General features: G+C 42.7%; 3 protein-coding genes across 3 annotated transcripts in view; 1 reads left to right on the forward strand and 2 right to left on the reverse strand.

The window, feature by feature from the left end:
• The window catches only part of LOC111954073 (cilia- and flagella-associated protein 61-like), a 36,725-nt gene extending 18,752 nt beyond the window's left edge, over positions 1 to 17,973 (reverse strand). The window contains 22 exon segments of the mRNA XM_070435941.1: positions 1,778 to 1,952; positions 2,169 to 2,337; positions 2,523 to 2,615; positions 4,918 to 5,045; positions 10,421 to 10,549; positions 11,248 to 11,454; positions 11,696 to 11,733; positions 11,736 to 11,771; positions 12,130 to 12,178; positions 12,180 to 12,261; positions 12,491 to 12,630; positions 12,770 to 12,809; positions 13,509 to 13,636; positions 13,742 to 13,807; positions 13,946 to 14,146; positions 14,863 to 14,995; positions 16,022 to 16,142; positions 16,280 to 16,347; positions 16,906 to 16,982; positions 17,061 to 17,211; positions 17,389 to 17,537; positions 17,741 to 17,973. Of these exon segments, the coding sequence (XP_070292042.1) occupies positions 1,778 to 1,952; positions 2,169 to 2,337; positions 2,523 to 2,615; positions 4,918 to 5,045; positions 10,421 to 10,549; positions 11,248 to 11,454; positions 11,696 to 11,733; positions 11,736 to 11,771; positions 12,130 to 12,178; positions 12,180 to 12,261; positions 12,491 to 12,630; positions 12,770 to 12,809; positions 13,509 to 13,636; positions 13,742 to 13,807; positions 13,946 to 14,146; positions 14,863 to 14,995; positions 16,022 to 16,142; positions 16,280 to 16,347; positions 16,906 to 16,982; positions 17,061 to 17,211; positions 17,389 to 17,531 (2,374 nt within the window). The 5' untranslated portion in view covers positions 17,532 to 17,537; positions 17,741 to 17,973.
• A 26-nt stretch (positions 17,974 to 17,999) lies between these two features.
• On the forward strand, positions 18,000 to 24,533 carry crnkl1 (crooked neck pre-mRNA splicing factor 1). The gene is made up of 14 exons (XM_023973769.2): positions 18,000 to 18,176; positions 18,565 to 18,717; positions 18,896 to 18,987; positions 19,169 to 19,327; positions 19,443 to 19,609; positions 19,820 to 19,998; positions 20,109 to 20,279; positions 20,391 to 20,582; positions 22,488 to 22,547; positions 22,684 to 22,764; positions 22,869 to 23,108; positions 23,277 to 23,378; positions 23,527 to 23,775; positions 23,889 to 24,533. Exons 1-14 carry the CDS (start codon positions 18,129 to 18,131, stop codon positions 24,363 to 24,365), a joined length of 2,370 nt encoding a protein of 789 aa, XP_023829537.1. The 5' UTR covers positions 18,000 to 18,128; the 3' UTR covers positions 24,366 to 24,533.
• naa20 (N-alpha-acetyltransferase 20, NatB catalytic subunit) lies at positions 24,529 to 27,287 on the reverse strand. The gene is made up of 6 exons (XM_023973770.2): positions 27,067 to 27,287; positions 26,617 to 26,641; positions 26,390 to 26,480; positions 26,114 to 26,249; positions 25,242 to 25,387; positions 24,529 to 25,149 (listed from the first exon to the last, which is right to left on the reverse strand). Exons 1-6 carry the CDS (start codon positions 27,117 to 27,119, stop codon positions 25,064 to 25,066), a joined length of 537 nt encoding a protein of 178 aa, XP_023829538.1. The 5' UTR covers positions 27,120 to 27,287; the 3' UTR covers positions 24,529 to 25,063.
• Positions 27,288 to 27,601: the final 314 nt, after the last annotated feature.

Genomic DNA, 27,601 nt, shown 5'->3' on the forward strand with positions numbered 1-27,601 from the left:
TAATAACGTGACCATACGTAATGTGTCCATGTAGGCCACATACTTTAGGGTTCTCACCCTTACAAAGCAGTGGGGGAAAATATGGGAGCTGTTTTACCTCTTGCAATGTCAACCATAATGGTCCAATAAGTCTAACATCTCGCTGTGACTATTAAGTCCGTAAAATTCGATTAGTTAGTTTCTATCTTTGTTGGAAATGCCTGAGTCTCTCTCGAATGTGAAGGTCCTCTCGCCAAGGTGACTTCCCTCTTTCTCCGCGACTCTGCCCGCCGACCACGAGTCTTTCAGCCAATGAAGACGCCTGTCTCCTGATGGTATACTCCACTGGGACGCCCCTCGACTTCAGGTCTTCAGCAGCCTGCATGCTATTATGAAACCGGGTTGTTATCCAGAAATACTCACATCTTTGCCGGGAATGTTGTTTGGAAACGAATCTCTTTCTCTTTTAGTACCTTCTTAATTGGGGAGTATTCCTTCCTTATTTTCAGCATCTCTCCCGCATAGTCATGATCAAAGAACACTTGTTGGCTTTGGAAGTTAACAGGCTTTTTCCAGGCTGCACGGAGGACTTTCTCTTTGACTAAGAATTGTAGGAAGTGCACAACTATGGATCTTGGTAGGTCACCACTGAGGGGTTTTGAGGCCAGAGCTCGGTGTGCTCTCTCGATTCCCAAGTCAGTTTCGTCTTCAAGTATTTATTTGAATACACCCTCCACGAATTTGGGCATTGAGTATTTTTCTGTTCCCTCGACCACAGAATAAAGTTTCATGTTAATACGACGTGAAACACCTTCGAGTTCTGTCACTTTTGCCTGTAGTGCGTGCTGGCTTTTCAAAGACTGTACAAGCGCGTCCTTTATCGCAGTGTTCTATGTATCCGTTTCCCCAATGTGCTGTTCTGCATCCCCCATTCTTGTAGATATGCGGTGAAGTTCTTCTTTGTTTCCTTCAAGTTTCTGGTTAATGTCCTTCTCGAACTCATGTAGTTATTTTCGTACATCTTTTCGGATTTCCTTTCGAAAGTGGAATTCCTCCTTTATCACCTCACGGAAAGAGGGATATTTTGCTGCTGCTAGCTCATTTGTGCTAGCATTAGCCATCTCTGTTTCGTCGACAATTTTAGTTTCTTCTACCTTGTTACGGACTATCGTTGTAGCTCCACAACCTTTTCCTGCTTCCCCCTTTTCTATTGTAGCATAAGTTACTATAATACTATAATAGAGTAAATACTTGAATTTATGGGGGAAATACCCAACCGATGTGCAGTACGAAAAATCCGGCAGCCATTTCCTAAATTGCGTCACCGAAAGTCTGTGGTGGCCCATTCTTGATACACACGGGAAACTGTTGAGCGTGAAAAACTCAGAAGTGTTGCAGTTCTTGACACAAATTGGTGCACCTGGCACCTCCTACCATACCTGTTCAAAGGCACTTCAAACTTTTGTCTCGCCCATTCACGCTCTGATGGCCCACATACACAATCCTTTTCTTAATTGTCTCAATGCTTAAAAATCCTTCTTTAACCTGTCTCCTTCCCTTCATCTACACTGATTGAAGTGGATTTAACAGGTGACATTAATAAGAGATCCTAGCTTTCACCTGGATTCACCTGGTCAGTCTGTCATGGAAAGAACATAATGTTTTGTATACTCAGTGTACATACTCACCTGGTTAGCAGCCAGTATGTGTCAATCCTCACATTTTGCTTGGCATGACAAGGAGTGGCAAGGAGTGGCATGATGGCAGAAACAGATTGGTATCCAGGCCACATACATACCCTTCAGCTCCACAAAGTTGTTGAGCAGCCACTGGTAAGCGGTCACACAGTCGTGGTGGTCGTTGAGGGTGAAGAGGTTGGATGGGACGGTCCCGGTGTATCTACGGCGGGGCTGGGCTGGGAGCTGGATTTTGGGTGGAAGAAGACTGCCATCCACACCAGTGGGACAGGGAACCTAGCAGGGACGAACCCAGAAATCCTCACAGCAATCATTCAGGTTTTAGAACATCAATACAGAATCATGTGATTATGAAATGATGACTATTGTGACAAAATAAAATAAATGACACTATAGAAATTGTGCTTTAATTTCCCCCAACACTATGACATAAAACATATTATACATATACTACAACTAATTATAATGTTATATGCAGGATGTCCCTCCAACCTGGTACTGCTGGCCTGTACAGAGGATGAGATGATCATAAGGCACTTTCCTGCCCCCAGACACCAGTACATGCTTGGCTGCCCTGTCGATGCCCACCATCTTGCCTGTCACCACGTTGATCCAGGAGCGTAGAGACATCTGGGCATGGTCCCTGTCGCTGGAGCTATGACTGTGGGCAGCGGACAGGGGCACAAAGGTAAACATTTTTGTATCCTAGCGTATTATGGAGCCCGTTGAAAGACATCCTCGAACGCGAAAGATTAAATAATGCACAAGCATTAATGAGTTTTCAATTGACGACTACAGTCCACCACGTAGGACAAATGACAACAAGAGAAGCTGCAAGTGTCTCACCTTGTGGACAAGAATCTCATCTTTTCATTGGTGTAGTAGCCTGGGAAGCCATGCGTGGAGATCAGAGTCATGTTATTGAACCTCAGGTGTGGGCTGGAGAAGGAAAGGAACATACTGTTTACTGGGAAGATAACCCTGACTCATGAGTGCAGCTACTGTGCAGTGCATAATAGGAGCACGCGTATTTTCTCAGAAATGATGACCTCATCCTACCTAAACACAGATGCTCTTGACCTGATGATCAAAACACTGTATTTCGCCAATAATTATCTTTCAGCGTTCCTGTTCCATTTTCTAGTAGTGGGGAAAATCTAATACCTAACATATAGTACATGGGTTCCAGGAAGAATAGAGGACATCACAGAGAAATGAGCACAGGCTCTCTCTGTCTGCAGTGTTCTGTTATTCTCTAAGAGCTGAGTGAGGGGGCGCAGATGCAGCTGAATGGTTCCATCTAATACCCCTATTGCATTTCATCTACATCGGTATGCATTAAAAATCCTTTATTTTCTAAACCTCATAGTAAAATCCCTTCCTTTTGTTTTGTCTGGTTTTGTCCCCAGTCTGTAGTGTTCCTCTTATGCGTTTACTATCAGGAGTGTAAAAGGTCTCTTGTGATGTAAATGTCCTCCTTTGTTCTGTGCCAAATGGACATTATCCCTATTGGTGATACAACAGAGAAAGCCTCAATGGTGTTGTGTGAAAAGGAGATGTACACTGAGCTGAGCCATGTCATGTCAAGCTTTAGATCGCCTGCAAGTCTGCTGCCTCTCTCTGGGAGGGAAAGTGATTGATTTTGGCTAATGAATGCACTGCCTCTAAGTCACAAATGTGTGTAGGAAGTGAACAAATACCTTTTACGGCAACACAAACTTGTTCTTTCAACACACAATAGTTATTACAACCCTTTAATGTTGATAGATTTTAACACTTGGCTTGCTGTATAGAGAAACTAACTAAACTACAGTCTTTGTTAAAAACGGCAGCCTAATCCAGTGTGTTTTCTGGTGAACAGAGAATAATCAGAGCTCATTTTAATCCAAATTTCCGTGTTAATCTGAGCCAGAAGGTGGGTTTAACGCCCAGCACTGAGGCATTAAGGCCTCTTATTGCGTTCTGGACGTTACCTCCTGGCTTTCTGTCTGTCTGTTATCAGGCGCTGACAGACAACCGCTGTGACCCCGATGCTCCACTCCCCCCACCCCACTGACCACCAGGCAGAGAGGCCGAGCCACCCCACCAGCTCTTTATCTGTCTGCCCTGCTCCCCCTGATCTGACCCTGTCCCACTGAGGAGTGGAGGAGTGGGGGTGGGCTGGATGGAGGAGGATGGAAAGCTGGAGGCCAGCCGTTTGAGTTGGCCTGATAAGGGGGCCCAGCAGGGCCCAAGCTGACCCATCACTCAGCCGGCCCACTGCTAGCACCGCCTCACCATTAGTTTAGTGGACACTAACTGCCTCATTAGTCAAGTCATTAGTGACAGCAAACACAGATCGCTGCAGAAGATCCCTGACAGGAGAACAGTGGAGTGTCTAATTAAAGGGCCAGCTCCGGGCCCTCCTGAATGCCAGCCCCAGGCAGCTGTGTGCCCATCGCCCCGCCGCCCCTGCCTGCCAACCCCCTCACTGAGTTATGCACGCTCCCTCCCTCCGCGCTGCTTTCACATCCACACACAATGACCCGGTTGCTTGGCAGTTATCGGCTGGCGGCGAATGAGCAGAACCTAGACGCCATATTGTTTGGAGGAACAGTTCATCTCAAAGACGGAATGAATACAAACATTTTAGCAGCGCCACCTCTTTCTAGCCAACCAAAAGTCTGGCGACATTTCCAGATATTGGATGCCTGGAATAAAAGGCGAATTCAGGAGAAAAGTCATTCTGAAAGTGAATGCTGTTGACATACACTTTAGACAAGTGTTTTTACTCATGGTCAAGGAGGGTTGTCGTGTTTGCAGGCTTTCATCCAAGCCTACAGATATAATGACTCATTCATCAAATCAACTAAACATCAAGACTTAAGCAAGAATCTGCACACCGCATGTGTAGATAGTCATAAATAAGCTTTCTTTACCTATGCAAAACATACTGTAATAACAAAAGGTGTGGTATTGGTGTTTGTTTGAAGGTAACCATGAATTCAGGCCAATACTAAGCTGGCTGTAAGATTGCCTTGGTGGGAGAAGGAATGGTTATGCATTCACACATGTTGCTCTGGGTGGGTATACTCATATTTCTACTAATCACCGCTGCTAAAGCTGCACACACTGGTGCTCTAATACCTACCAGTCACTCCCACTAATTACAATCATCTAGAGGAGGATGTCATTGAGCTTCCTCTAATACACACAATTCTAAATGCAATTTATGAATGCCATGTATACAATTTCTCATTACCAGAAAGCAAGCACCTCCAGAAATGCTAAGCCAGTGTCTGATGCCCCCACTACCACGATCCTGGCATTGATGGTGACTTTTGGTTCCATGGTTAGTTTTCGGTTGATGTGGTTGAGAGCATACGAGACCTGAGGAGAAGAGAGAGACAGCGTGTGTAAAAGTCACAGATTCATCCATTTGATTACTTCAGAAGAGTTCTCCAGCAATCTAACCAATATACAGTACCTGTCACGCCTGCTCCCGCTCCCCCTCTTTGGCTCTCAAGGGCACCAGGCTGCCCATCATTATGCACACCTGTCACCAGCATTACGCGCATCAGCGCTTCATTGGATTCACCTGGACTCCTTCACTTTGTTGATTGCTCCCTCTATATCTGTCTGTTCCTCAGTTTGTTCCCCGGGTCAGCATTAATGTAATTTTGTTTCCCATCCAGACACTGTCCGTGGTTTGTTTCTTGTCCGTTAGTCATTAAAGAACACTCCCTGTACTTGCTTCTCGTCTCCCAGCGTCTGTCCTCGCAGTACCAGTCAAAAGTTTTGGACACACCTACTCATTCAAAGGTTTTTCTTTATTTTGACTATTTTCTACATTGTAGAATAATAGTGAAGACATCATAACTATGAAATAACACATGTAGTAACCAAAAAAGTGTTAAAGAAATCAAAATATATTTTATATTTCAGATTAAGTAGCCACCCTTTGCCTTGATGACAGCTTTGCACACTCTTCATGAGGTAGTCACCTGGAATGCATTTCAATTAACAGGTGTGCTTTGTTAAAAGTTAATTTGTGAAATTTCTTTCCTTCTTAATGCATTTGAGTCAATCAGTTGTGTTGTGACAAGGTAGGGGTGGTATGCAGAAAATAGCCCTATTTGGTAAAAGACCAAGTCCATATTATGGCAAGAACAGTTTAAATAAGCAACAAGAAACAACAGTCCATCATTACTTTAAGACATGAAGGTCAGTCAATGTGGAAAATTTGAAGAACTTTGAACGTTTCTTCAAGTGCAGTCGCAAAAACCCTCAAGTGCTTTGATGAAACTGGTGAGGACCGCCACAGGAAAGGAAGACCCAGAGTTACCTCTGCTGCAGAGGATAAGTTCATTAGAGTTACGAGCCTCAGAAATTGCAGCCCAAATAAATGCTTAATTGAGTTCAAGTAACAGACACATCTCAACATCAACTGTCCCTAGGATGGGTGCGTCACTTGAGTGAGTTGAGTCGCTGACGTGGTCTTCCTGTCTGGGTTGGCGCCCCCCTTGGGTTGTGACGTGGCGGAGATCTTTGTGGGCTATACTCGGCCTTGTCTCAGGATGGTAAGTTGGTGGTTGAAGCTTTCCCTCTAGTGGTGTGGGGGCTGTGCTTTGGCAAAGTGGGTGGGGTTATATCCTGCCTGTTTGGCCCTGTCCGGGGGTATCATCAGATGGGGCTACAGTGTCTCCTGACCCCTCCTGTCTCAGCCTCCAGTATTGATGCTGCAGTAGTTTATGTGTCGGGGGGCTAGGGTCAGTCTGTTATATCTGGAGTATTTCTCCTGTTTTATCCAGTGTCCTGTGTGAATTTAAGTATGCTCTCTCTAATTCTCTCAGCCCTAGGACCATGCCTCAGGACTACCTGGCATGATGACTCCTTGCTGTCCCCAGTCCACCTGGCCATGCTGCTGCTCCAGTTTCAACTGTTCTGCCTGCGGCTATGGAACCCTGACCTGTTCACCGGACGTGCTACCTGTCCCATACCTGCTGTTTTCAAGTCTCTTGAGACAGCAGGAGCGGTAGAGATACTCTCAATGATCGGCTATGAAAAGCAACTGACATTTACTCCTGAGGAGCTGACTTGTTGCGCCCTCGACAACTACTGTGATTCTTATTATTTGACCATGCTGGTCATTTATGAACATTTGAACATCTTGGCCATGTTCTGTTATAATCTCCACCCGGCACAGCCAGAAGAGGACTGGCCACCCCTCATAGCCTGGTTCCTCTCTAGGTTTCTTCCAAGGTTTTGGCCTTTCTAGGGAGTTTTTCCTAGCCACCGTGCTTCTACACCGGCATTGCTTGCTGTTTGGGGTTTAGGCTGGGTTTCTGTACAGCACTTTGATATATCAGCTGATGTAAGAAGGGCTATATAAATACATTTGATTTGATTTGTTCAGAGGAGACTGTGTGAATCAGGCCTTCGTGGTCGAATTGCTGCAAAGAAACCACTACTAAAGGACACCAATAATAAGAAGAGACTTGCTTGGGCCAAGAAACACGAGCAATGGACATTAGACCGGTGGAAATCTGTCCTTTGGTCTGATGAGTCCAAATGTGAGATTTTTGGTTAAAACCGTCATGTCTTTGAGAGACGCAGAGTAGGTGAATGGATGATCTCCGCATGTTTGGTTCCCTCCATGAAGCATGGAGGAGGAGGTGTGGGGGTGCTTTGCTGCACTTAACTAGCATGGCTACCACTGCATTCTGCAGCGATATGCCATCCCATCTGGTTCTCTCTTAGCGGGACTATCATTTGTTTTTCAACAGGACAATGACCCAACCCACCTCCAGGCTGTGTAAGTGCTATTTGACCAAGAAGGAGAGTGATGGAGTGCTGCATCAGATGACTTGGCCTCCACAATCACCCGACCTCAACCCAATTGAGATGGTTTGGGATGAGTTGGACCGCAGAGCGAAGGAAAAGCAGCCAACAAGTGCTCAGCATATGTGGGAACTCCAGGTGAAGCTGATTGAGAGAATGCCAAGAGTGTGAAAAGCTGTCATCAAGGCAATAGGTGGCTACTTTGAAGAATCTAAAACATAAAATATATTTTGATTTATTTAACACTTTTTTGGTTACTACATGTGTTATTTCATAGTTTTGATGTCTTCACTTTATTCTGCAATGTAGAATATAGTAAAACTAAAGAAAAACCTTTGAATGAGTAGGTGTGTCCAAACTTTTGACTGGTACTGTAGATGACAAACATAATTATTGCGTTCCTAAAAGGTGTATTAATGTGCACACCATTTTCCCATTTGGGTTTATTTGAATGACAATGGCCTAAAACCCAGAGACTGGCATTTATCAGAGCACTTAACTACAGAAAAGAGAGTACCAGTTTTCAGAAAAAAAATCTTAATATTATTTTAGCAGCATTTATACAAAAAATATGGAAATGTCTTAAAGTTTGATGTTCCACTGGAAATGCTGAGTGAAATGTAATAAGTGCCAATGCTCCTACTTAAATACTAACTATTTTATTATGAGTACTGGCCCTATTGAAAATAAATGTCCAAATGTCAGAGCATTCAATGCAAGGTATAGAGTCAGAATGAACGCAGAGAACATTGTGTTATCCACAGAATTTTCTATCTCCTCACCAATAATCAAACTGTGATTTTAGTGTGCTAATTGGTCCTAGAGCACTCATAATTAGTTACATTGGTTCCCTGTTGGATTGAAAATGGCAGCACACCTCCAAAGGAAGGGGAAACCTGCAGTTGGAATTAACCTTCAAGTAATATTTATGCTATTCTCAGTAGTGCCTGCTCTGTTCTTAAAAGAACACATATAAGTTCAAACTCTGACTTCATGTGAAAATGACCAAATGTAATCAAACCTATGTAATTAAAGTGCAAGAACATTCTCCGTTCAGTTAATTACATCTTTATTCTGCTTTGTAACGAACCCCCTAAATAATAATCACCTGAAATACTCCAGCTAACCAAACAACACGATGCAGGTCTGATTCATGCTCTGTCTGGTGCAGGTAGGTATAGGCTAGTGTGGGCAAGTGCAGCTGTCCTTATTCCCTATCCTTGTGGAAATGGTGCCTAACCTTTTCTCTAACATAATGGCCGGGTGCTGTGACCATGGCACTGGGTAATAAGATCTGGTATTGACAGAGAGGAAACAGGTGCTTTAAATCTGATTAATACATCTGTGCTGGACACCAGGCTTAGATTACGAGGCTGAGGCTGTGTCACAAATGGCACCAAATGGGATCTGGTCAAAAGTAATGCACTATATAGGGAATAGGGTGCTATTTTGGACATACACTAAGAGACAAAGCTGTGAGGCATCGCTCTGCTATCCTCTTATCTACATGGCAGCCTGGATATGATGGTTGCCGTGTTACTAAATGGAGGTTTTAAATTGGATGGCCTGGAACGGGCGAATGCAGGTGTATCTGTTAATACACTGAGGGAGAGGGGAGTGCCACGCGGTGCATGTGACACATATAGGAACATGTACTCTCAGATTGATTCTATGATCTAAGATTAAAAAGCATGAATAACTGTGCTTATATCGTATGGTTCAGAAAATGCAGTGTGCTATAGCTCTATTGATATTATTAATTTTATAAATAAAATATTAAAGCTGCAATATGTAACATTTTGGGTGACCCGACCAAATTCACATAGACATGTCAATTATAGATCTGTCATTCTCATTGAAAGCAAGTCTAAGAAGCGGTAGATCTGTTCTATGAGCGCTATTTCTATGCTTCCTGTTCTTAAATTTTGTTTTGCGTCTTTTACTTTCGTTTTTGTACATCAGCATTATTTTGGTTATGGAAAAGATATTTCACAACATTTAGATGGTACAATGATTCTCTACACTATACTTGCTTGTTTTATCACATAAACTGAAATTAGGCTATTATAATTTTAGCAACCAGGAAATGGTGGAGTGATTTCTGCATAGTGCATCTAAGAATATATGCTGTGATTAGTGACAATCATATGGTGAAAGTATTACCTAATAAAGTTCTGATTTAGTATAATATTACATTTGCTGCATATCCAAAATAAGTGTTTGATTAAGTCTGAAATACCTTCCTTTCCTTGTCTCCTTTCCTCCCATCACCCACATCAGTGATCATGGAGGAAGAGGACACAAGGAGACGAAGCTAGTTACAACTATTGAGACGCAGACCAGGTGCGGCAGACAGTGGCTTATGACTGACTGTGTGGTAAGTGGACTGTGCTCCTTTACCTGTTAAACAGCAGAGGCAAACATTCCTAACCATCTGTCAGAGCAACCATCTGCTGCCCTCATCTATACTAATACAAGCACTTTAAAAATAGCCTGAGGAGTTGGGTGTGGAAAGACTAATAAAGAAAAGTTGTGCATATACAATACCACTGAAAAAGCTCTACAACTAATTATAAGCAATGTTCAAGACTGCAATGCTATTTGTCCATGGAGTGCCTTACCCTTGATGGAATAATTACCTTTCACATAAAATGATTTTCCAATTGTATCCATCACAATATTTTACTGTTTGAAACAAATATCTATGTTATCTACACTCCATGCTAAGCGGGGAATCCGTCCACTTTAAAGCAGCACCCTCTTGTGGGCATGTAAATTACACACGAAAGATATTTCTCTTCTTTCTCATATCATCTCTCTGCCTCTCATTCTGTTAACCTGGAGACAGTGGGTACTTGCCCAACCTCATTCCCAGGCATGTTAAACCACCAACCAGCCTGTTCATCAGCTGCTGCTGTGCCCACCTGGTCCTTAGTGATCTGCTTGGATGGCGCGTTGATGCCCAGCTCCTCCAGAGGGTAGACAATCTGGCGTCGCGGGTGCACCGGAACCATGCAGTTAAGAACAGAGGTCAGGTAATGGGCACATGAGTTCTGAGGGGAGCGGAAAAGGGGCAAGGGTCAGGGGAGGTGATACCTATCAGCTATACCATTGATGGAGGCAAAGGAAGGGGTGACTAACAGGTGCAAAATATTCCCTATATAGGGCACTACTTTTGACCAGGGCCCATAAGAGCTCTGTAGGGGATGCCATTTGGGATGCAGACATAACTAGCTCTGATGAAGAGGTTGTTTGATACGATTTACACGACCATCAACATGCTCCTGAATAGAAACCACTTCTACTGAATATAACTTCCACTGCCTCGGTCATGGCTGGCCAACCCTATGCTCCAGCATCCACTGCCCAAATAATGATTCCCTCTCCCATTAGATTTTCCATAATTCCATAATTCTATTTACACCTCACCATCTGGTGCATGTTTGTAGAAGTTAATTAGCAGAGGGGAAGGAGGAGGATGAGGACAAGGAGAAGGCCTCTACACAGTGAGGAAATGTATTCTAACAGTCCAGAGAGGTGGACCTGGTAGTCCTATATCAGCACCTGCTTCTCCTACCCCAGAGAGAGTTGGTGAAGAGTGGCTGGACAAGGACTGAGGAACACTGCACTTATGAATATCTGGTACTGAACACAATGTGCACGCACACAGGAACACATGCACACACACACACACACAGTGGAACGGGCAAGGTGAGAAGTCAATATGAGCTTTACAGTCTGTTTCTCTCACCTTCTGGTTGTGGTAGGAAGGGTAGATTGGGTAGTAGAGGCAGGATTTGTGTGCCAGCCGCAGGACCTCCTTTAGGAAGTGTTTGGCGTAGTGCTGGAAGATGGGGTTGAGGGCAAAGTGACACAGCTGGCCGTGCTCCTCATAGCGGTGGTGGCTGAAGTAGATGAAGTTCTCAATGTTGTAGTTGGCTCGGATGTAATCTATATCCTGAGAGAGAGAGAGAGAGAGAGAGAGAGAGAGAGAGAGAGAGTATGAGAGAGAGAGAAGAGAGAGAGAGAGATGATGAGAAGAGAGAGAGAGAGGAGAGAGAGACGAGATGATGAGAGAAGATGGGAGAGATGAGATGAGAGCGTGAGGAGAGAGAGGAGTAAAGAGAGAGAGAGAGATTAAAGTAGTACTAAATCTATGAAAGCAAAATACCATTGAAGTCTGTAAACAAGAAAACTACCTCCTCATTTCTGATGATTACAATCCCAACTAGTTGGTCTGAACATGGGCTACAAATGCCTGCAAGGTGTTCCATCCTGGAAGACAGACACAAAGAAAGAGAGAGTGAGATATTACACTTGAGGATTATGGATTATGAATCCATTTTCATATCCAAAGTAATTATCTGTGTTGGAGCTCTGTCATAGTCATGCTTTGACGCTGGGTGTGAATCACCACTGGAAATATGTGTTTTACATTGGTAATTAGTTGGTTCCTTGCAAAAACCATCAATCAATCAGTGATACTCCAAGTCTTCCAACATAACAATTGTAATCACTGGAACAGTTTTGTGTGACTGATTGATAAACGGAGACTAGCTAAGGTAAATGGAGCTAGTGGCTATTGTACTATCCTTTGTCCTATTTGCAGTAGTATTCCCTATGTGTCTGTCACTGACCATGTCTCTGTTGGCCTTGAAGAACATGTCCACGTCCTCCAGCAGGGCTCACATGCAGACTGAGTCTCTTCACCATGTCACAGACTGCAGGCCTGTCTGCAGACACTGCCAGACTCACCACAAATGTCCTGAGGAGACAACAAGACCATGATTGACATTACACAAGCAACTTCCATTGTATATACACATCCAGGGATTTCTCACCCCAAAAACATCTCTCTTCAAATATCCAATAACATCCATCTCAATGTAATCTTTGTAAGATAAATAAGGAGATGCATTCATGCTAAACCCTTAGATGTACGTCAATGGCTAAAACTACTGAAATGTTCTGTTGGGGACTATACTAATACCCACTTGAGCAGGCCAGAGCGGTGGAAGATGTAGAGCTCCTGCGGCAGGCTGCTGGTGTGGTGTGGTACTACTCTGAGGAAGCTCTGGAGGAGGGGGAACTCAGGGGCCAGCTTGGGCACAGAGATGATGCAGAAATCACGGTCCTGTGGAAGAAACAAGGAGATTGGCTTTATGCTTATCACATGCAGTAACCTCAGTTTCAAAGAGCCTCCACAATGTGGAAATCAATGAGTATGTCAATCAAAAATGGTTAAGTAATAAGATTTGTTAGCGGGTACTTACAGGGAAAAGTTTAAATATATTGGGCAGGAAGTCCACCGATCTGTAGGAGGAGATGAATGAGGGAAGTTAAGTGAAACTGTGTCTCTGCCAACGCTCTAATCAGAGCCAACATGGAAATCACAGCAGTGGAACAACTGGCCAAGCAATCTGGCCAAGCAACCCGCACATCTCAGTACTTCTCTCCTTCAAGTTGCTGTCACTTTATGCACCATACTCATTAATTACATGCTCATTCTCGGTGGGGAGTAACTGGCTTCCATATTGCAGAACAGCTGGGCAGTAAGGCGATAGAGAGAGAGACGCAGCGGGAGCCAGCTAACAATCACACAGCTAAAGACAGATACATACTGGAGGGCTGCCATGACTAGTGAAAGGTTGTTTCCACACATTCATCAAGTGGTGAAATTGGAGAAAGCAAAACTACATTTGATCACCTTCAATTAATGGGAATGTATTTCCTCTTTATTTATCCAAAACAGAATTCTTTTTTCAAATGGGTTAGTTAAACTCTCATCCAAACAATACCAGTATAATTACTAGGTAATTACTTAATCAATTAATGACTTAGTAATCAAATTATTTTTTTATACCTTTTATTGGTCCTAGAGTAATGAAATGTTCAGAGTACATTGAGGGGACTTACTGCTTTCAATAAATACATACAAATATTGGCAAATATTGAGTTACGAGGTTTTCATCAGACAGCAATGTTATGCTTGTGACTTTGTCCTGAACTTACCTCATTTCAAAATTCTTGTAGATGACAAATAATTGAATACAGAATGCATTGGGTGTTACTGAGACTCTTGGTTCCAGAGTCACTTCTGAACCCTGAGGCTCTGCTGCACAAGCCTGGCTGTCCCCTGGCTGCAATGACAGCAATACAGTGTTAATATATCAATAGGAGATGAATGAGAGCCCATAGCTGGTGGACATGAAGGAAATACCATAAGGAATTCATAATTGGTTTACCTCTGATACTTCACTGGGTATTTCTGTAACGCCACCTTGATCAAAATCCTTTGTCTGGTCCACGTCCTGTGATGATACCTCGCAATTCATTTAATCAAACCAATATGTCACATTATGCCTAACAATTGCATCTGTTATAGCCTTACAGTATTGTTGATTTTGGACACATGGGTCCTTCTGGGTCAGATTCATCTCATACTGCACCTCTCCAGTGCTATCCTGTGGGCTGATGGTGTTGGTGTCCCCTGGAGTCCCCTCTCCCTCTGGCTCAGGGGCAGTCTCAGTCAGGTCCTCTGGACTGGGCTTATACAGACCGTTGAATGGCCCAAGCTCAAAGCACTCGTTGAGCAGCTTCAAGTTGATGTCACCACTCACACTTATGAAACCCACAGCAGTTCCCTCATTCTGTGAAGACAGAACACAGACAGACACAGTCATTTTACTGTAAAGCCATTTGTAATTAAATAAAGTGTATCAACACTAGTAATATACATGTGCATACTATCAAACTTGACCAATTACAGTATTTCATTCTAGGCTATAACTTTAAAAAAAGTACACAATAAGTAAATAATTGGCAATGCTGTTAAAAAAATTGAGTGCTGAATAGTACAACCCTCTTGGGAAGTGTTGTGCTGTTTGTTCTCTGAATGGAGAACACATCCAGGCAAAAAAAACAAAATCCTACAGATGTCTGGACACAATATGTTCAGTGAGAGCCTGTCTTGGCAGTGTCAACTCTCATCTACCATATGCTGCCATGAACACGTGTCAGCTTGAGTTGCAGGGAGGGGAGGAAAGATCTGTCATCTTCTAAGTCCTGGGGGAATTCACCCTAGCAGGATTTCTGTGAACCAGGCAAAAGCATCTGCACCGTTGCTATTACATTTTAAATGGACTGAACTCTCTGACAGTGGATCAGAGATTACTGATGCCAATGATAAAACAAACAGACAGATAACATCAGAAAGAACAAAATGGCTGACTTGATCCAAAGCTTAATAATCAGAAGGGCTAACGTTTTTTCCTTTCCCGTGGTTTTGGCTGAAGTTGGAATGTATTAAGGAGAAATAAATATATTCTCATGACAACAAAGAAATAAAACTGTAAACATAGCTGACCTCACAAACAGCTGCATGATTTTCGTCGTCCTGAGCCTCAATGAGTTCAGCCAGAAAGTAAGTCCCATAGGATCCTGTGAGGGCCTTTGTCTGCTCCGCAAAGATGTGTGTGAGGTCATCATGATCCTCCACCCTGTAACAGAAGCGTCAATCACTTGATGAAAGCCATGAGCAACCCAAGGATCATCACTCACTAAAATTAGAATAGAAATACATGTGAACGTATTGAAATAACAGCCTGGTCTCATAGACTAGACGTAATATAGTAAATGTAAATCCGGGATTCTGAAATTAGTATGATATGTTACAATTGGTATGGTTACATAAGATGGTTACTTAAGGCAAAAACAAAAGTAGGGTGGTTGGTCGGGGTGGATGGGTGGGCGTATTACGCCCCCAAAGGTTGTTCGAATCTCATCATGGACAACTTTTGCATTTGAGCTAATTAGCAACTTTTGAACTACTTACTACCTTTTAACTACTTAGAATGTTGGCTAACCCTTCCCTTAACCCTTTTAGCTAACCCTGCCCCTGGCCCTTGTATCGCTTCCGTAACTACAGACGGTGGGAGACGGGAAGCAAGTACAGGGTGGCAATCAATGACGTGATAGAGTCCAGGTGAGTCCAATGAAGCGCTGGTGTGCATAACGATGGTGACAGGTGTGCGTAATGATGAGCAGCCTGGCGACCCCTAACCTTAACCCTGTTAGCTAACCCTTCTGCTAACCCTAACCTTAACCATTCAACCTATCTCCTAAACTTAACCTTAACCTTAACCCACTAGCTAACGTTAGCCAGCTAGACACCTAGCTACAATTCGTAACATATCATACTTTATAAAATTCATAACATATTGTACATTTTGCAAATTCGTAACTAATAATACGAATTGTAATTTCTAACTTATCTTACGAAATTGGTGATGGACATCCAGAAATTAATACATACAATACGAAACCTAACATATACTAAATTGAGTTTCTTCGGTTTTACGTACAGAATAATATGATATGCTCTGAGACCAGGTTGGAATTAAACAATGAATTCCTTAATTCCAAAAAGTAATTTATCATACTGTGAACGGCAAAATCAAATTTGAGAGTATAAAGCAAAAGTGCTATGGTACAGAACGCAGGTGTGTTAAAATGACTATGAGGACCTGGCTCGGCGGACATGCAGCCTTGGGCAATAGTTGTGTCTGTGGCACACAAATGCTGAACACTGGGGCCCTGGATCCTTCTGACTCTTCATGGGCTCAAAGATCGTTACCAGTGCACGCTCTGAAAACACACAGTGGGAGTGGGCATACTGTGAATCCTTCACAATCATATATTTTTGAATACATGATGAAGAAAGTTAACTAATACGATTACACATGTTGTAATACATATTCTATAAAAAAGGACTACACACTTACCTAGACATCGACTAGTTGGGGTGACCAAGCAGATGTATTGCAGCTCTGTGATAGCATTGAACACAGTTCTGTAAGAAGATGTTTACTTTTCTTATTGCACAATCCATCACCCTGTCAAGAACCTACAGTGCATGCAATATCACATCATGAGAATCTAATTTCTCATGCTGAAATTTTATGGAATGGCTGTGGAATCAAATTGGAAAAGCATATGTGGTATAGGAATGGCAGACTGCTGTATCACTAGTTGCCACAAACAGGATTCAAACCTAGTCTTATTATATTATGGAAAAGTTGAACATGTTATATTTTTGAGCCTACGTTATGAAAGGGGTTGTTACATGATTATGAGCAATGCCATGCCATCACTCATTAGTGCTGCTCACTTTGACACTCTGCTTTTTGCTGATTGCATACATAGAAAACATTGATAATCTCCTTACCACGGGTGGCTGGTGGCACCTTAATTTGGGAGGACCGGCTCATAGTAATGGTTGGAATGGAATAAATTGAATGGTATCAAACACATCAAACACATGGTTTCCATGTTTGATACCATTCCATTCACTCCATTCCAGACATTATAGTGAGCCATCCTACCCTCACCAGCCTCCTGTGCTTCCTACCTTACAATCTCTTTGGCACTCCCGATGGAGAAGATCGGCTGTGCCACGAAGAGGTGCAGGAAAAGTGTGTTCAGAGGCTGTCGTGACGAGAAAATACGGTTAAACCCAGAGAAGAGGAAAGAAAACAAGAACAAATCTCTCTAGTTGATACAAACCGTGTATTTTTCAGCACTGTAATTGTCATGCAGGAATGGTTCCCAACAAGCTTGATCCACAATGTCTCCAATGGGGTGATCAGAGAAGGCAGCATGGGCCAAGACCTCATTCTTCGCATTGCTCAGGGTCACTGCCAGATTGGCCTTCTCTCTGAGGATACCAACATACAGACAGTGAAGCCAGGATAAATGATTGTGGTCCATCTAAAATGGATTGACGCTTGCATGTTCATGCATTCTGACATGTAACAAAAAATATTTTTCCACCTTGAGTGTGAATATCTGTTTCATGCATTTGGCTGACATGATTAAGGCTATGCATACTCACAGTAGATGAATGACATTTACTCTTCCAAATACTGCTACTGTGGCAGGACTGATCAGGCTATTGATCGCATGTGCATCCGATGACTCTGTTCTCCTCACAGTCACAGTCTCAACTTTGCCAACCGAGGAGGTTATGGTCCTCATCTTTCTCTGATTATGGAAGAGAAAAGCAAATGAGAAGCAAATAAACGTAAATGGCTTTCCAATACAAATTTGACCAAAACACAACAAATGCATTCTTGTAATAATGAAATTACTAGCTAGGGGGTATCACATCAAGTATTTAACGTTACACATTGGAGTCCACTCCGGTAGCATTCTTCTTGTCAAATTAGCCTATCATGCTAACTCACCTGGTGGAAGCAAGAACTTTTCCAGTTCTCATATATATTCTTCCAAATTTGCCAACAAGGATTCAAATCAGGGTTTCTATTTCATGCTTAGCTAGCTCATTATTGAAACATACAGTGTCAATAACGGTTTGTTCTCCTGTATTCAACCCAAACGAAGAAATAAAGTAAAACTAGTACTAGCTCCAGCTAATGGAGGGTGTGTAACCATAGAAACATAACGCTCGGTGACGTCTTGGGGTGAAGAGTTACAGTTCATATGTTACGTTCAACGCGCGCACGTTTGAAAGTGTCATGGCGGAGTCCACTGGCGCGCTGTGAAAATATTCTAAACTGATCGATTCTGTTGTAATAGTTGATTCTAATTGACTCTACCGTACAATCCAGTAAAATGGCATCTACTGCGGCAGGGAAACAGAGGATACCGAAAGTAGCGAAGGTAGCGAAAAGTTTAAAAACAGCTAACGTTAGCTAGTGAACTTGTAATATGGCCTAGCCAGGTAACGTTAGCTAGCTAACCATAACAAGACTTGTGCTTTGTTTTGGTACGAATGTAGATTACTTCTAGCTACATTAAACGAACGAAAAGGTAGCATGCTATGTAAGAACTGCTATTTTGTATTTATTTAACTAATGTAGATTACTATATCGAGAAATCTGACCCAACTGTGTGCGAGGAAGGGGTAGCTAATTATTTAAAGTTTGCCAGCTAACTACACGAACTGTTTACATTTGGAACATGTACTACCTATGTAGCTAACTAGTATTGTCTTCAATCAACTAGTTTCATCCAATTCCAAAATAACGTCTTCATTTGTGCTGTGAAGGTGAAAAACAAAGCTCCTGCAGAGGTACAAATCACAGCTGAGCAGTTGCTCAGGGAGGCAAAGGAGAGGGAGCTCGAGCTTCTGCCACCGCCACCCAAGCAAAAGATCACTGATGAAGAGGAGTTGAACGATTACAAGTTGAAGAAGAGGAAGGTAAGACCCCAAGTGACACATGCATTACACTTCAGACTTCAGTCTTACTGTTGGTATTCTGTTGGTGTGCCAACCAGACAGTTTCAACATTCTCAGTTGTCTGCAAATCTTGTGAAGTACACAGTAGTAAATATATTGAACTAATCAGATGCAAACTGGACTCGACTCCTTCTCTTAGGGATTTGAAGACAACATCAGAAAGAACCGTACTGTTATCAGCAACTGGATAAAATACGCTCAATGGGAGGAGAGCCTGAAAGAAGTCCAGAGGTAAGTTAATGCTTGTCAATGTCTCTGTGAAGCTGATTCATACATATATGGAGTCTAATGTGAATGTAGATGGATTTTGACAGGGATAATTGTTGTATATGAAATCTGATGTGAATGTTATAGATGGATTTTGACTGGGATACTTGTTATCTGAGCTTTTTTTTAACACTTTCCCTCCCAGGGCTCGCTCTATTTACGAGCGTGCTCTGGATGTAGACCACCGAAATATAGCTCTGTGGCTGAAGTATGCCGAGATGGAGATGAAGAACCGGCAGGTAAACCACGCCCGCAACATCTGGGACAGAGCCATCACCATCTTGCCCCGTGTCAACCAGTTCTGGTACTTAACAACTTTATCTCTCCTAAACTGAGCATATCTGGTAAAAAAAGTTTAGGTTAAAGAAAAGCACAATTTTGTCGCTCATCTGTTCTTTTTGCTGCTTTCCCCCTTTCAGGTACAAGTACAGTTACATGGAAGAGATGCTGGGCAACATCGCTGGCTGCAGACAGGTGTTTGAGCGCTGGACAGAGTGGGAACCAGAGGAACAAGCCTGGCACTCCTACATCAACTTTGAGCTGCGCTACAAGGAAGTCGACAAGGCCCGCTCCATCTATGAGAGATATATCCTTTTGATGGGAAGTGCTTAAAGCAATGACTTACTACAATGTATTAGCAAATGAGTTGTGGTTGCTGACTGTAGATATTAATTAACAGGTGTTTTATTCTAACAGATGATTACATTTGTAATGATGCATTGCCTATGGTAGTGGTATTACCTTCATGCCTGTAGAGTGCATCTCTCTTTTTTAAAGCTCCTTAACTCCAGTGCACTTGTGATTGTTCACCCTGATGTGAAGAATTGGATTAAGTACGCCCGTTTTGAAGAGAAGCATGGCTACATCGCCCATGGGAGGAAGGTGTTTGAAAGATCAGTGGAGTTCTTTGGCGAGGAGCATGTTAATGAGAACCTTTTTGTGGCCTTCGCCAGATTTGAAGAGAAACAGAAAGAGGTTTGTAAATCTGACACTTTGTACCATGTCAGTTTTATTCCCACACATTTATAGTGTTCTCCAACTGTGGTCAACAGAACAACACAACTTTTCTCCCCCTTGTGTCTTAGTTTGAGAGAGTTCGAGTCATCTACAAATACGCCCTGGACAGAATTCCCAAGCAGCAGGCTCAGGAGCTCTTCAAGTTCTACACCGTGTTTGAGAAGAAGTTTGGAGACCGGAGGGGAATCGAGGACGTCATCGTCAGCAAGAGGAGATTTCAGTATGAAGAGGAAGTCAAGGTAAATTAAACCCGTGAAGATTTGCAAAGATTTCATCCCAAAATAACCCATTAAAACAATATTCTATCCACTAATGGCTTGTTATTGGATTGTGTTTTTCTTCCTGTATAGGCAAGCCCACACAATTATGACGCATGGTTTGATTACCTACGCCTGGTGGAGAGTGATGCGGATCCTGACACTGCCAGGGAGGTCTATGAGAGAGCCATCGCCAARATCCCTCCTATACAGGAGAAGAGGCACTGGAGAAGATACATTTACCTGTGGATAAACTACGCTCTATATGAAGAACTGGAGGTCAAGGTAGGCCTGCATTGCATCCTCTGTGTCTAAATAATGGCTATTAGGGATGTAACGATTCACCGGTATGCATCGGTCCCCGATTCAAATGTTTAAGATACGACTGCATCGGTCCGCGAACCCCAAACCGATCCAAATGTAGCATGTATCGGTCAGAAAATCTATTTAAAAGTTACGAATCACTGATTCACAAAAAAAAAATTCTCTCGTATTACTTTCTTTCTACCTTCCAAAAATACACATGACCAAAAGTATGTGGACACCTGCTCGTCGAACATCTCATTCCAAAATCATGGTCATTAATATGGAGAGGTCCCCCTGTTGCTGCTATAACAGCCTCCACTTTTCTGGGAAGGCTTTCCACTAGATGTTGGAACATTGCTGCTGGGATTTGCTTACATTCAGCGACAAGAGTATTAGTGAGGTCGGGCACTGATGTTGGACGATTAGGCCTGGCTCTGTCGACATTCCAATTCATCCCGAAGGTATTTGATAGGGTTGAGGTCAGAGTCAAGTTCTTCCAAACTGATCTCGACATACCATATTTGTATGGACCTCTCTTTGTGCACGGGGGCATTGTCATGCTGAAAAAGGAAAGGGCCTTCTCCAAACTGTTGCCACAAAGTTGGAAGCACAGAATCGTCTAGAATGTAATTGTATGCTGTAGCGTTAAGATTTCCCTTCACTGGAACTAATTAGCACAGTCCAAACCATGAAAAACAGCCCTAGACCATTATTCTTCCTCCACCAAACTTTACAGTTGGCACTATGCATTGGGCCTGCTAGCGTTCTCCTATCATCCGCCAAACCCAGATTTGTCCGTCAAACTGCCAGATGGTGGTGATTCATCACTCCAGAGAACGTGTAACGTGTTTCCACTGCACCAGAGTCCAATGGCAGCGAGCTTTACACCACTCCAGCCAACCCTTGGCATTACCCCCACTCGGCCATGAGAAACCAATTTCATGAAGCTCCCGACGAACAGTTATTGTGCTGACGTTGCTTCCAGAGGTAGTTTGGAACTTGGTAGTGAGTGTTGCAACCAAGGACAGGCGATTTTTACGCGCTTCAGCACTCGGCGGTCCCATTCTGTGAGCTTGTGTGGCCTACCACTATGATGGTGCTACATTGAAAGTCACTAAGCTCTTCAGTAAGGCCATTCTACTGCCAATGTTTGTCTACGGAGATTGCATAGCTTTGTGCTCAATTTTATACACCTGTCAGCAATGGGTGCAGCTGAAATAGCCAAATATACTAATTTGAAAGGGTGTCCATATACTTCTGTATATATAGTGTACCTCCTCTTTTGTGACAACTGGTGCGTCCTCTCCTTCAGTGGCTATGTCATAGCTAATTTGTAAACGGTAAATGTTGATACATTACTAGCTCAAACACTTAATCTGCAAAAATGACAAATTAATTAGTGGGTGATGGTGATTTCAGAACCAAAGTGGGGGGACAAAAAAAACAAGCTACATTGTCCCCCCCTCTTAATCTGATAGGTGGTAGATGTCTAGTCCCCCTTATGCCCCTAATCTGATAATGGTAGTGGGGTGGTCGATGCCTAGTCTCCCTTATGGCTCAGATCAGGTGCCTACATACTAGTATAGACTGTGAACATACATAATTTACACACACAGAGAAGTCAGCTCAGATATGCCCAGCTCATGAGCTTCATCAGCAGCAGATATGAATTTAGAATGGAAAATGAATGTGTTTATGCAACAAATGTTAGTGCATCCAACCGAATCGTTTCAAACTAAAACGTATCATTGCTGTATCTAGATACGTATCGAATCCTTTTGAAAGGGAAAGATGCACATCCCTATTGGCTGTGATTCTCACATCGCTAAGTGTGACATTGTGCATATCCCTGTGGATTTCAGTGCTTATTGTGTTGATTGGCAGGACCCAGAGAGAACAAGGCAGGTGTACCTGGCATGTCTGGATCTCATCCCTCACAAAAAGGTATCGGTAGTTTGCAATGTTTACAATCAATGGCACCTCTGTTTCTGAAATGGGGTTTAATAAAACATTTGATATGCAACAAAAAAACATTCATCAACAAATCATCAAACTTATTACTTTGTTTCCTTCCTCATAGTTCACGTTTGCCAAGATGTGGCTACTCTACGGACAGTTTGAAATCCGCCAGAAGAACCTCCAAGCTGCTAGACGAGGCTTGGTAAGGTCCCTACTGTTGATGATTTATGTTTTTCATTGTGATACTTCATTGTGATACTTCAAGTTTCAACATTTTCTGTCATTTGGCCTTCTCCCTCTCCCCAGGGCACAGCCATTGGTAAATGTCCAAAGAACAAGCTGTTTAAGGGCTACATTGAACTGGAGCTGCAGCTCAGAGAGTTTGACCGATGTAGGAAGCTTTATGAGAAGTACCTGGAGTTTGCCTCCGAGAACTGCACCACCTGGATCAAGTTCTCTGAGCTGGAGACCATCCTGGGAGACACAGAGAGGGCCCGGGCCATCTTCGAGCTGGCCATCGGACAGCCACGACTGGACATGCCAGAGGTCAGGCTCACAAACGTTCACCCTGGACATTTATTTACTCACTGTATTGGCCTTCCATTTTCAGCATGTCTGAAGACACCCTTCACGTAAAAAGTATTGTAGTGAAAACTAATTGAAATACCACTGAACAGTATTTTACTTTCAAATGTTTAATTTTTAAAATCTTAGGTGTTGTGGAAGTCCTACATCGACTTTGAAATTGAGCAGGAAGAGTATGACAACACCAGAGGTCTCTACAAGAGATTGTTGCAGCGCACACAGCACGTCAAGGTGAGAGCTGTCCCTTTAACCTTAGTGACTAACTTGCTACCAACAGTCCCATACTACATTACTCACCTGCCTAATACTCACTGTGGCTCAGTAACTCATCAAACAATACTTGATCATTTTGTAATTTTGCCAAATGTGTTACCTGCAGGTCTGGATCAGCTATGCCCAGTATGAGCTGTCCATTGATAACTCTGACCGGCTGCAGAGGTGTAGAGGGATCTTTGAGGAGGCCAACAAGGGTCTGAGAAGCTGTGAGGAGAAGGAGGAGCGTCTGATGTTGTTGGAGTCCTGGAAGGCGTTTGAGCAGGAGTTTGGTTCGGACACGACCAGGGAGAGGGTGAAGAAACTGCTGCCGGAGAAGGTGAAGAAGAGGAGAAAGCTCACGGCAGAGGACGGGGTAAGTAGTGTTTCTCTTAGCCTTATCATACCAATCCAACATAAATTCATTACCCTTGTTTATGTGTTGTGGTTTGGCTGATCACTAATTTACTTTTCATTTTGATCCATCAGTCAGATGCAGGGTGGGAGGAGTACTACGACTACATCTTCCCTGAGGATGCAGCCAACCAGCCCAACCTCAAGCTGCTCGCCATGGCCAAGATGTGGAAGAGGCAGCAACAAGAAGAAGAAGATGATGAAGAAGACGATGAAGAGGATGAAGAAGACGATGATGAGGAAGAAAACAATGGAGGAGTGGATAGGGGTAGAGTCGAGAAAGTTGGGGGCAAAGAAATGGAGGGAGAAGAAAACAGAAGAGAGAGAGGAATAGACAAAGAAATTACAGAAGACTTAGCATCACCATCATCAGAAAAGCCTATAGTCAGTGAGCCTGTGCCTGAAAAAGTCACCAAGGAGAGCACATACGATGACGGAGATGATTCTGATGAAAGCAGTAGTGGAAGCAGCAGCAGTAGTAGTAGTGACAGTGACAATGATGGTGGTGAGAAACAGCCCAGGAAGAGCAATAAGGACTCAGTGAAAGATTAGCTTGTCTGGGGGAAAAAATGTTTTACTCATTACAAATAGGGACAAGTTGGGGACCTCATTGGGTAATTTCTATTGCTTAAAAAAAAGTATGATTATTTTTTCCATGTCTTTGTTTCATTCATTTACTGTGGTGCAATGACAGTGTAAATAAAAAAAACACTGATCCAACTTTTTATTTATTTGAACCATAGAACTGACTGTTGTAACAAAGCAGCAGATACACTATCATTACCCGGATGAGTCATGTAAGTAATAATTTATTGAATTTGGATTAAAGTCCTTTCAATTCTATATTGCATTTCAAATTTCACACCAAACAATGACTGACTCATTGTCATCAAAAATCCTAGTTTCACAAAGGATAACTTATTAGATCTGTCAATATTATGTACAATGATATTCTCTAAGCTTTCACACATCACACCCTAAAACTAGTCCTAATAACACTTTTCACACTTAATTTTCTAATGTAGACTGTGGAAATATGGTTGTTGTCACAACCAGAGTTGTAAACCCTACTGATTTTGACAATTTCCTAACCCTCAACACACTGCCCTTATGCCTAACCTTAAATTAAGACAAAAAGCAAATGTATGTTGTCATTCATTTTTACCATAGCCAATTTTGACTTTGTGGCTGTGGTAACCGAGAAATATAAATGCACTTGTTTTCAAAAGTGTCAGAGCCACCGTCTACTGTTATTCTATATCTTCTGGTCTGACAGGATGTGGTATAGGAATGATGGACTTCCTCTCGGTGTCTCTCGACAAGGCTTTCCTCATATCTGCAGAAAAATACAAAGAGTGAGTACATATCCACATAATGATTGTCTGAGTTACAGTAATGTTTACATTGATTTGTAGGGGTTCATATTACCATAGGCGTCTTCATCCGGTTCTCCATTGCTAGCAGAATAGTACTCTATCACGGTCCTGTAAACGCTGTAGCCTAGCTGTTTGTACATGTTCACCGCCACTTGATTGGAGACTCGCACAAACAGATCAACAAAGAACCCACCCTTCCTAAACAACAGTGAAACAGATAAGTGAGGCAATGAAGTAGATCTTTCCTGGTACGACAAACTGAAAATGATCAACACCGATCACTTATCGCAGGCATTTTGTTGATATCGTTCATTACGATAAGTAGTCTATACTAGAGAAATGTGAAGCTTTAAATGAAATAAGTTTGCTAATATGGGTGATTGTTAATGGGACAATTGTTGGCTACAACCATCAAAATATTAGTAGTAGCTTAAAGGATAATATAAAAAAGCGGTGCACATTATTGTTATAAAACTATCGTTCTATTTATCGTCATTGCATCGATTCAGGCAATTTAGCGCAATATGTATTTTTGTCCATATTGCCCAGCTCTACTCTAACATGGTTATTGTTCAGTAGGGTACAAGAAAACTCAAAGGGTTTCTTATTGGACCAGGTAGTCCAGTGTTTCCCCAACTCCGTCCTGGGGACCCCAAGGGGTGCACATTTTGGTTTTTGCCCTGGTACGACACAGCTGATTCAAATGACAAACTCATCATCAAGCTTTGATTAGTGGAATCAGCTTTGATTAGTGGAATCAGCTGTGTAGTGCTAGTGCAAAAACCAAAATGTGCACCCAGTCGGGGCCCCAAGACAGAGTTTGGGAAATGCTGAAGTACTACCTCCGTTTCAGTAAAAAAAAAAAATTGCCAAATGAACAAAACCCTGATCTTAGTAACCTGAAGCATTAGAAGTCAGCCCCACCTTTCTGAGATCTCCTCCAGCATCTCCATAAGCTTGGCTGCCAGTCCCAGTCGTCTGAACTCTGGGGCCACAGAGAGAGCTGTGACGTGGCCATGCCACTCTTCTCGCGCCACTGATCCCTCTGCCTTTCCCATGACTGAGGATAGTCAGAAGTGTCATTTTGATGGAAGCTACACAGAGTGTATGCCTTTGCTATTGCAATTATGTTTTCTATTGCATTTTCTCTAAAGCAATCATCATATTGCTAGGTGTGTATGACATGTAGGCTCTACTCACTGTAACCCATCAATTCACCACCAGGGGCCTCTGAAACAATGAAGTACTCTGGCCAGTGGGCCAGGTACTGTAGGTAAAATGGGATTCCGTACTGTGAAAGAAAGTTAAGGAAAGCTCGTCTTCTCCTGATAACAATACAAAGGCTAACGTTGCACTATCTGGGGTTTCTGTGCATGACGGTGGTATGTTATTACAATGCTGGGGAACAATTTGTACTGAAAGGATACAGTCTCTGTCAATGGATCCAGGTTGCTGTGAAGAGAGAAACAAATACTGAGATGCTTCGTGCATTCAATGCAATGCCCCGATGAGGTGCAGCAGACTAAACAGTTGAATTAACTGTCATTATGCGCAGCGTTACCGATCTAACTGTTAGTTAGCTGGCTCTAGTTAGCCAGCTAATCTTGGAAAGCTTGCTTAGCTAGCTAGTGAGCTATTATTGTCCATGAAATATACCAAATAATGTATCTTATAATCAAGAGTTGACTAGTGTAAACTAGCTAACGTTAGCAGATAGTCTAAAACTATGCATCGCACGTATGATAATTAACTTCTGGCTAGCTAGCTATACTTGCAACTAGCCCACAAGCAATTGCTATTGTTCATTAAAACACAATGACGGTGTAGCTAGATGGGTAACCTATTCAACAATATTATAAATATTGAAATTAACTCACATGTTGTTGAATTTGAACAAATCATCGCATGTGAAAGCTCGTAATGTTGTCATTTTGCCTGTACAGTTGCCGCGTTCAATCCTAGTTGGAACAAGGACACTCGGAAATATTGCACTTCCTGATTCGTTGAACGCGGCACGTGTATAACTATATTACAAACACTTATACACTTATAGCTAGTCGGAAATGTCTGAGTTCCAACTAGTACATGAACGCGGCAAAAGTGTCTGCGACCCTTCAACTTTAGCATCAACAAGAACATCGACGCCCTCCTTCGTCAGGGAGGTGTCATTGCCTGTTGTTTACTGCCATCTGCTGTTGGACTGAGAAAATAGCAGACTAACTTTAGTAGAACACAATATATATATTTTTTACCTTTCTTTAACTAGGCAAGTCAGTTAAGAACAAATACTTATTTACAATGGCAGCCTACACCGGCCAAACCCGGACAACACCGGCCATGATTGGGAGCCCTATGGGACTCCCAATCATGGCCGGTTGTGATACAGCCTGGAATTGAACCAGGGAGTCTGTA

This window comes from Salvelinus sp. IW2-2015, linkage group LG28, assembly GCF_002910315.2.
Source record: "Salvelinus sp. IW2-2015 linkage group LG28, ASM291031v2, whole genome shotgun sequence".
Taxonomy (NCBI): domain Eukaryota; kingdom Metazoa; phylum Chordata; class Actinopteri; order Salmoniformes; family Salmonidae; genus Salvelinus; species Salvelinus sp. IW2-2015.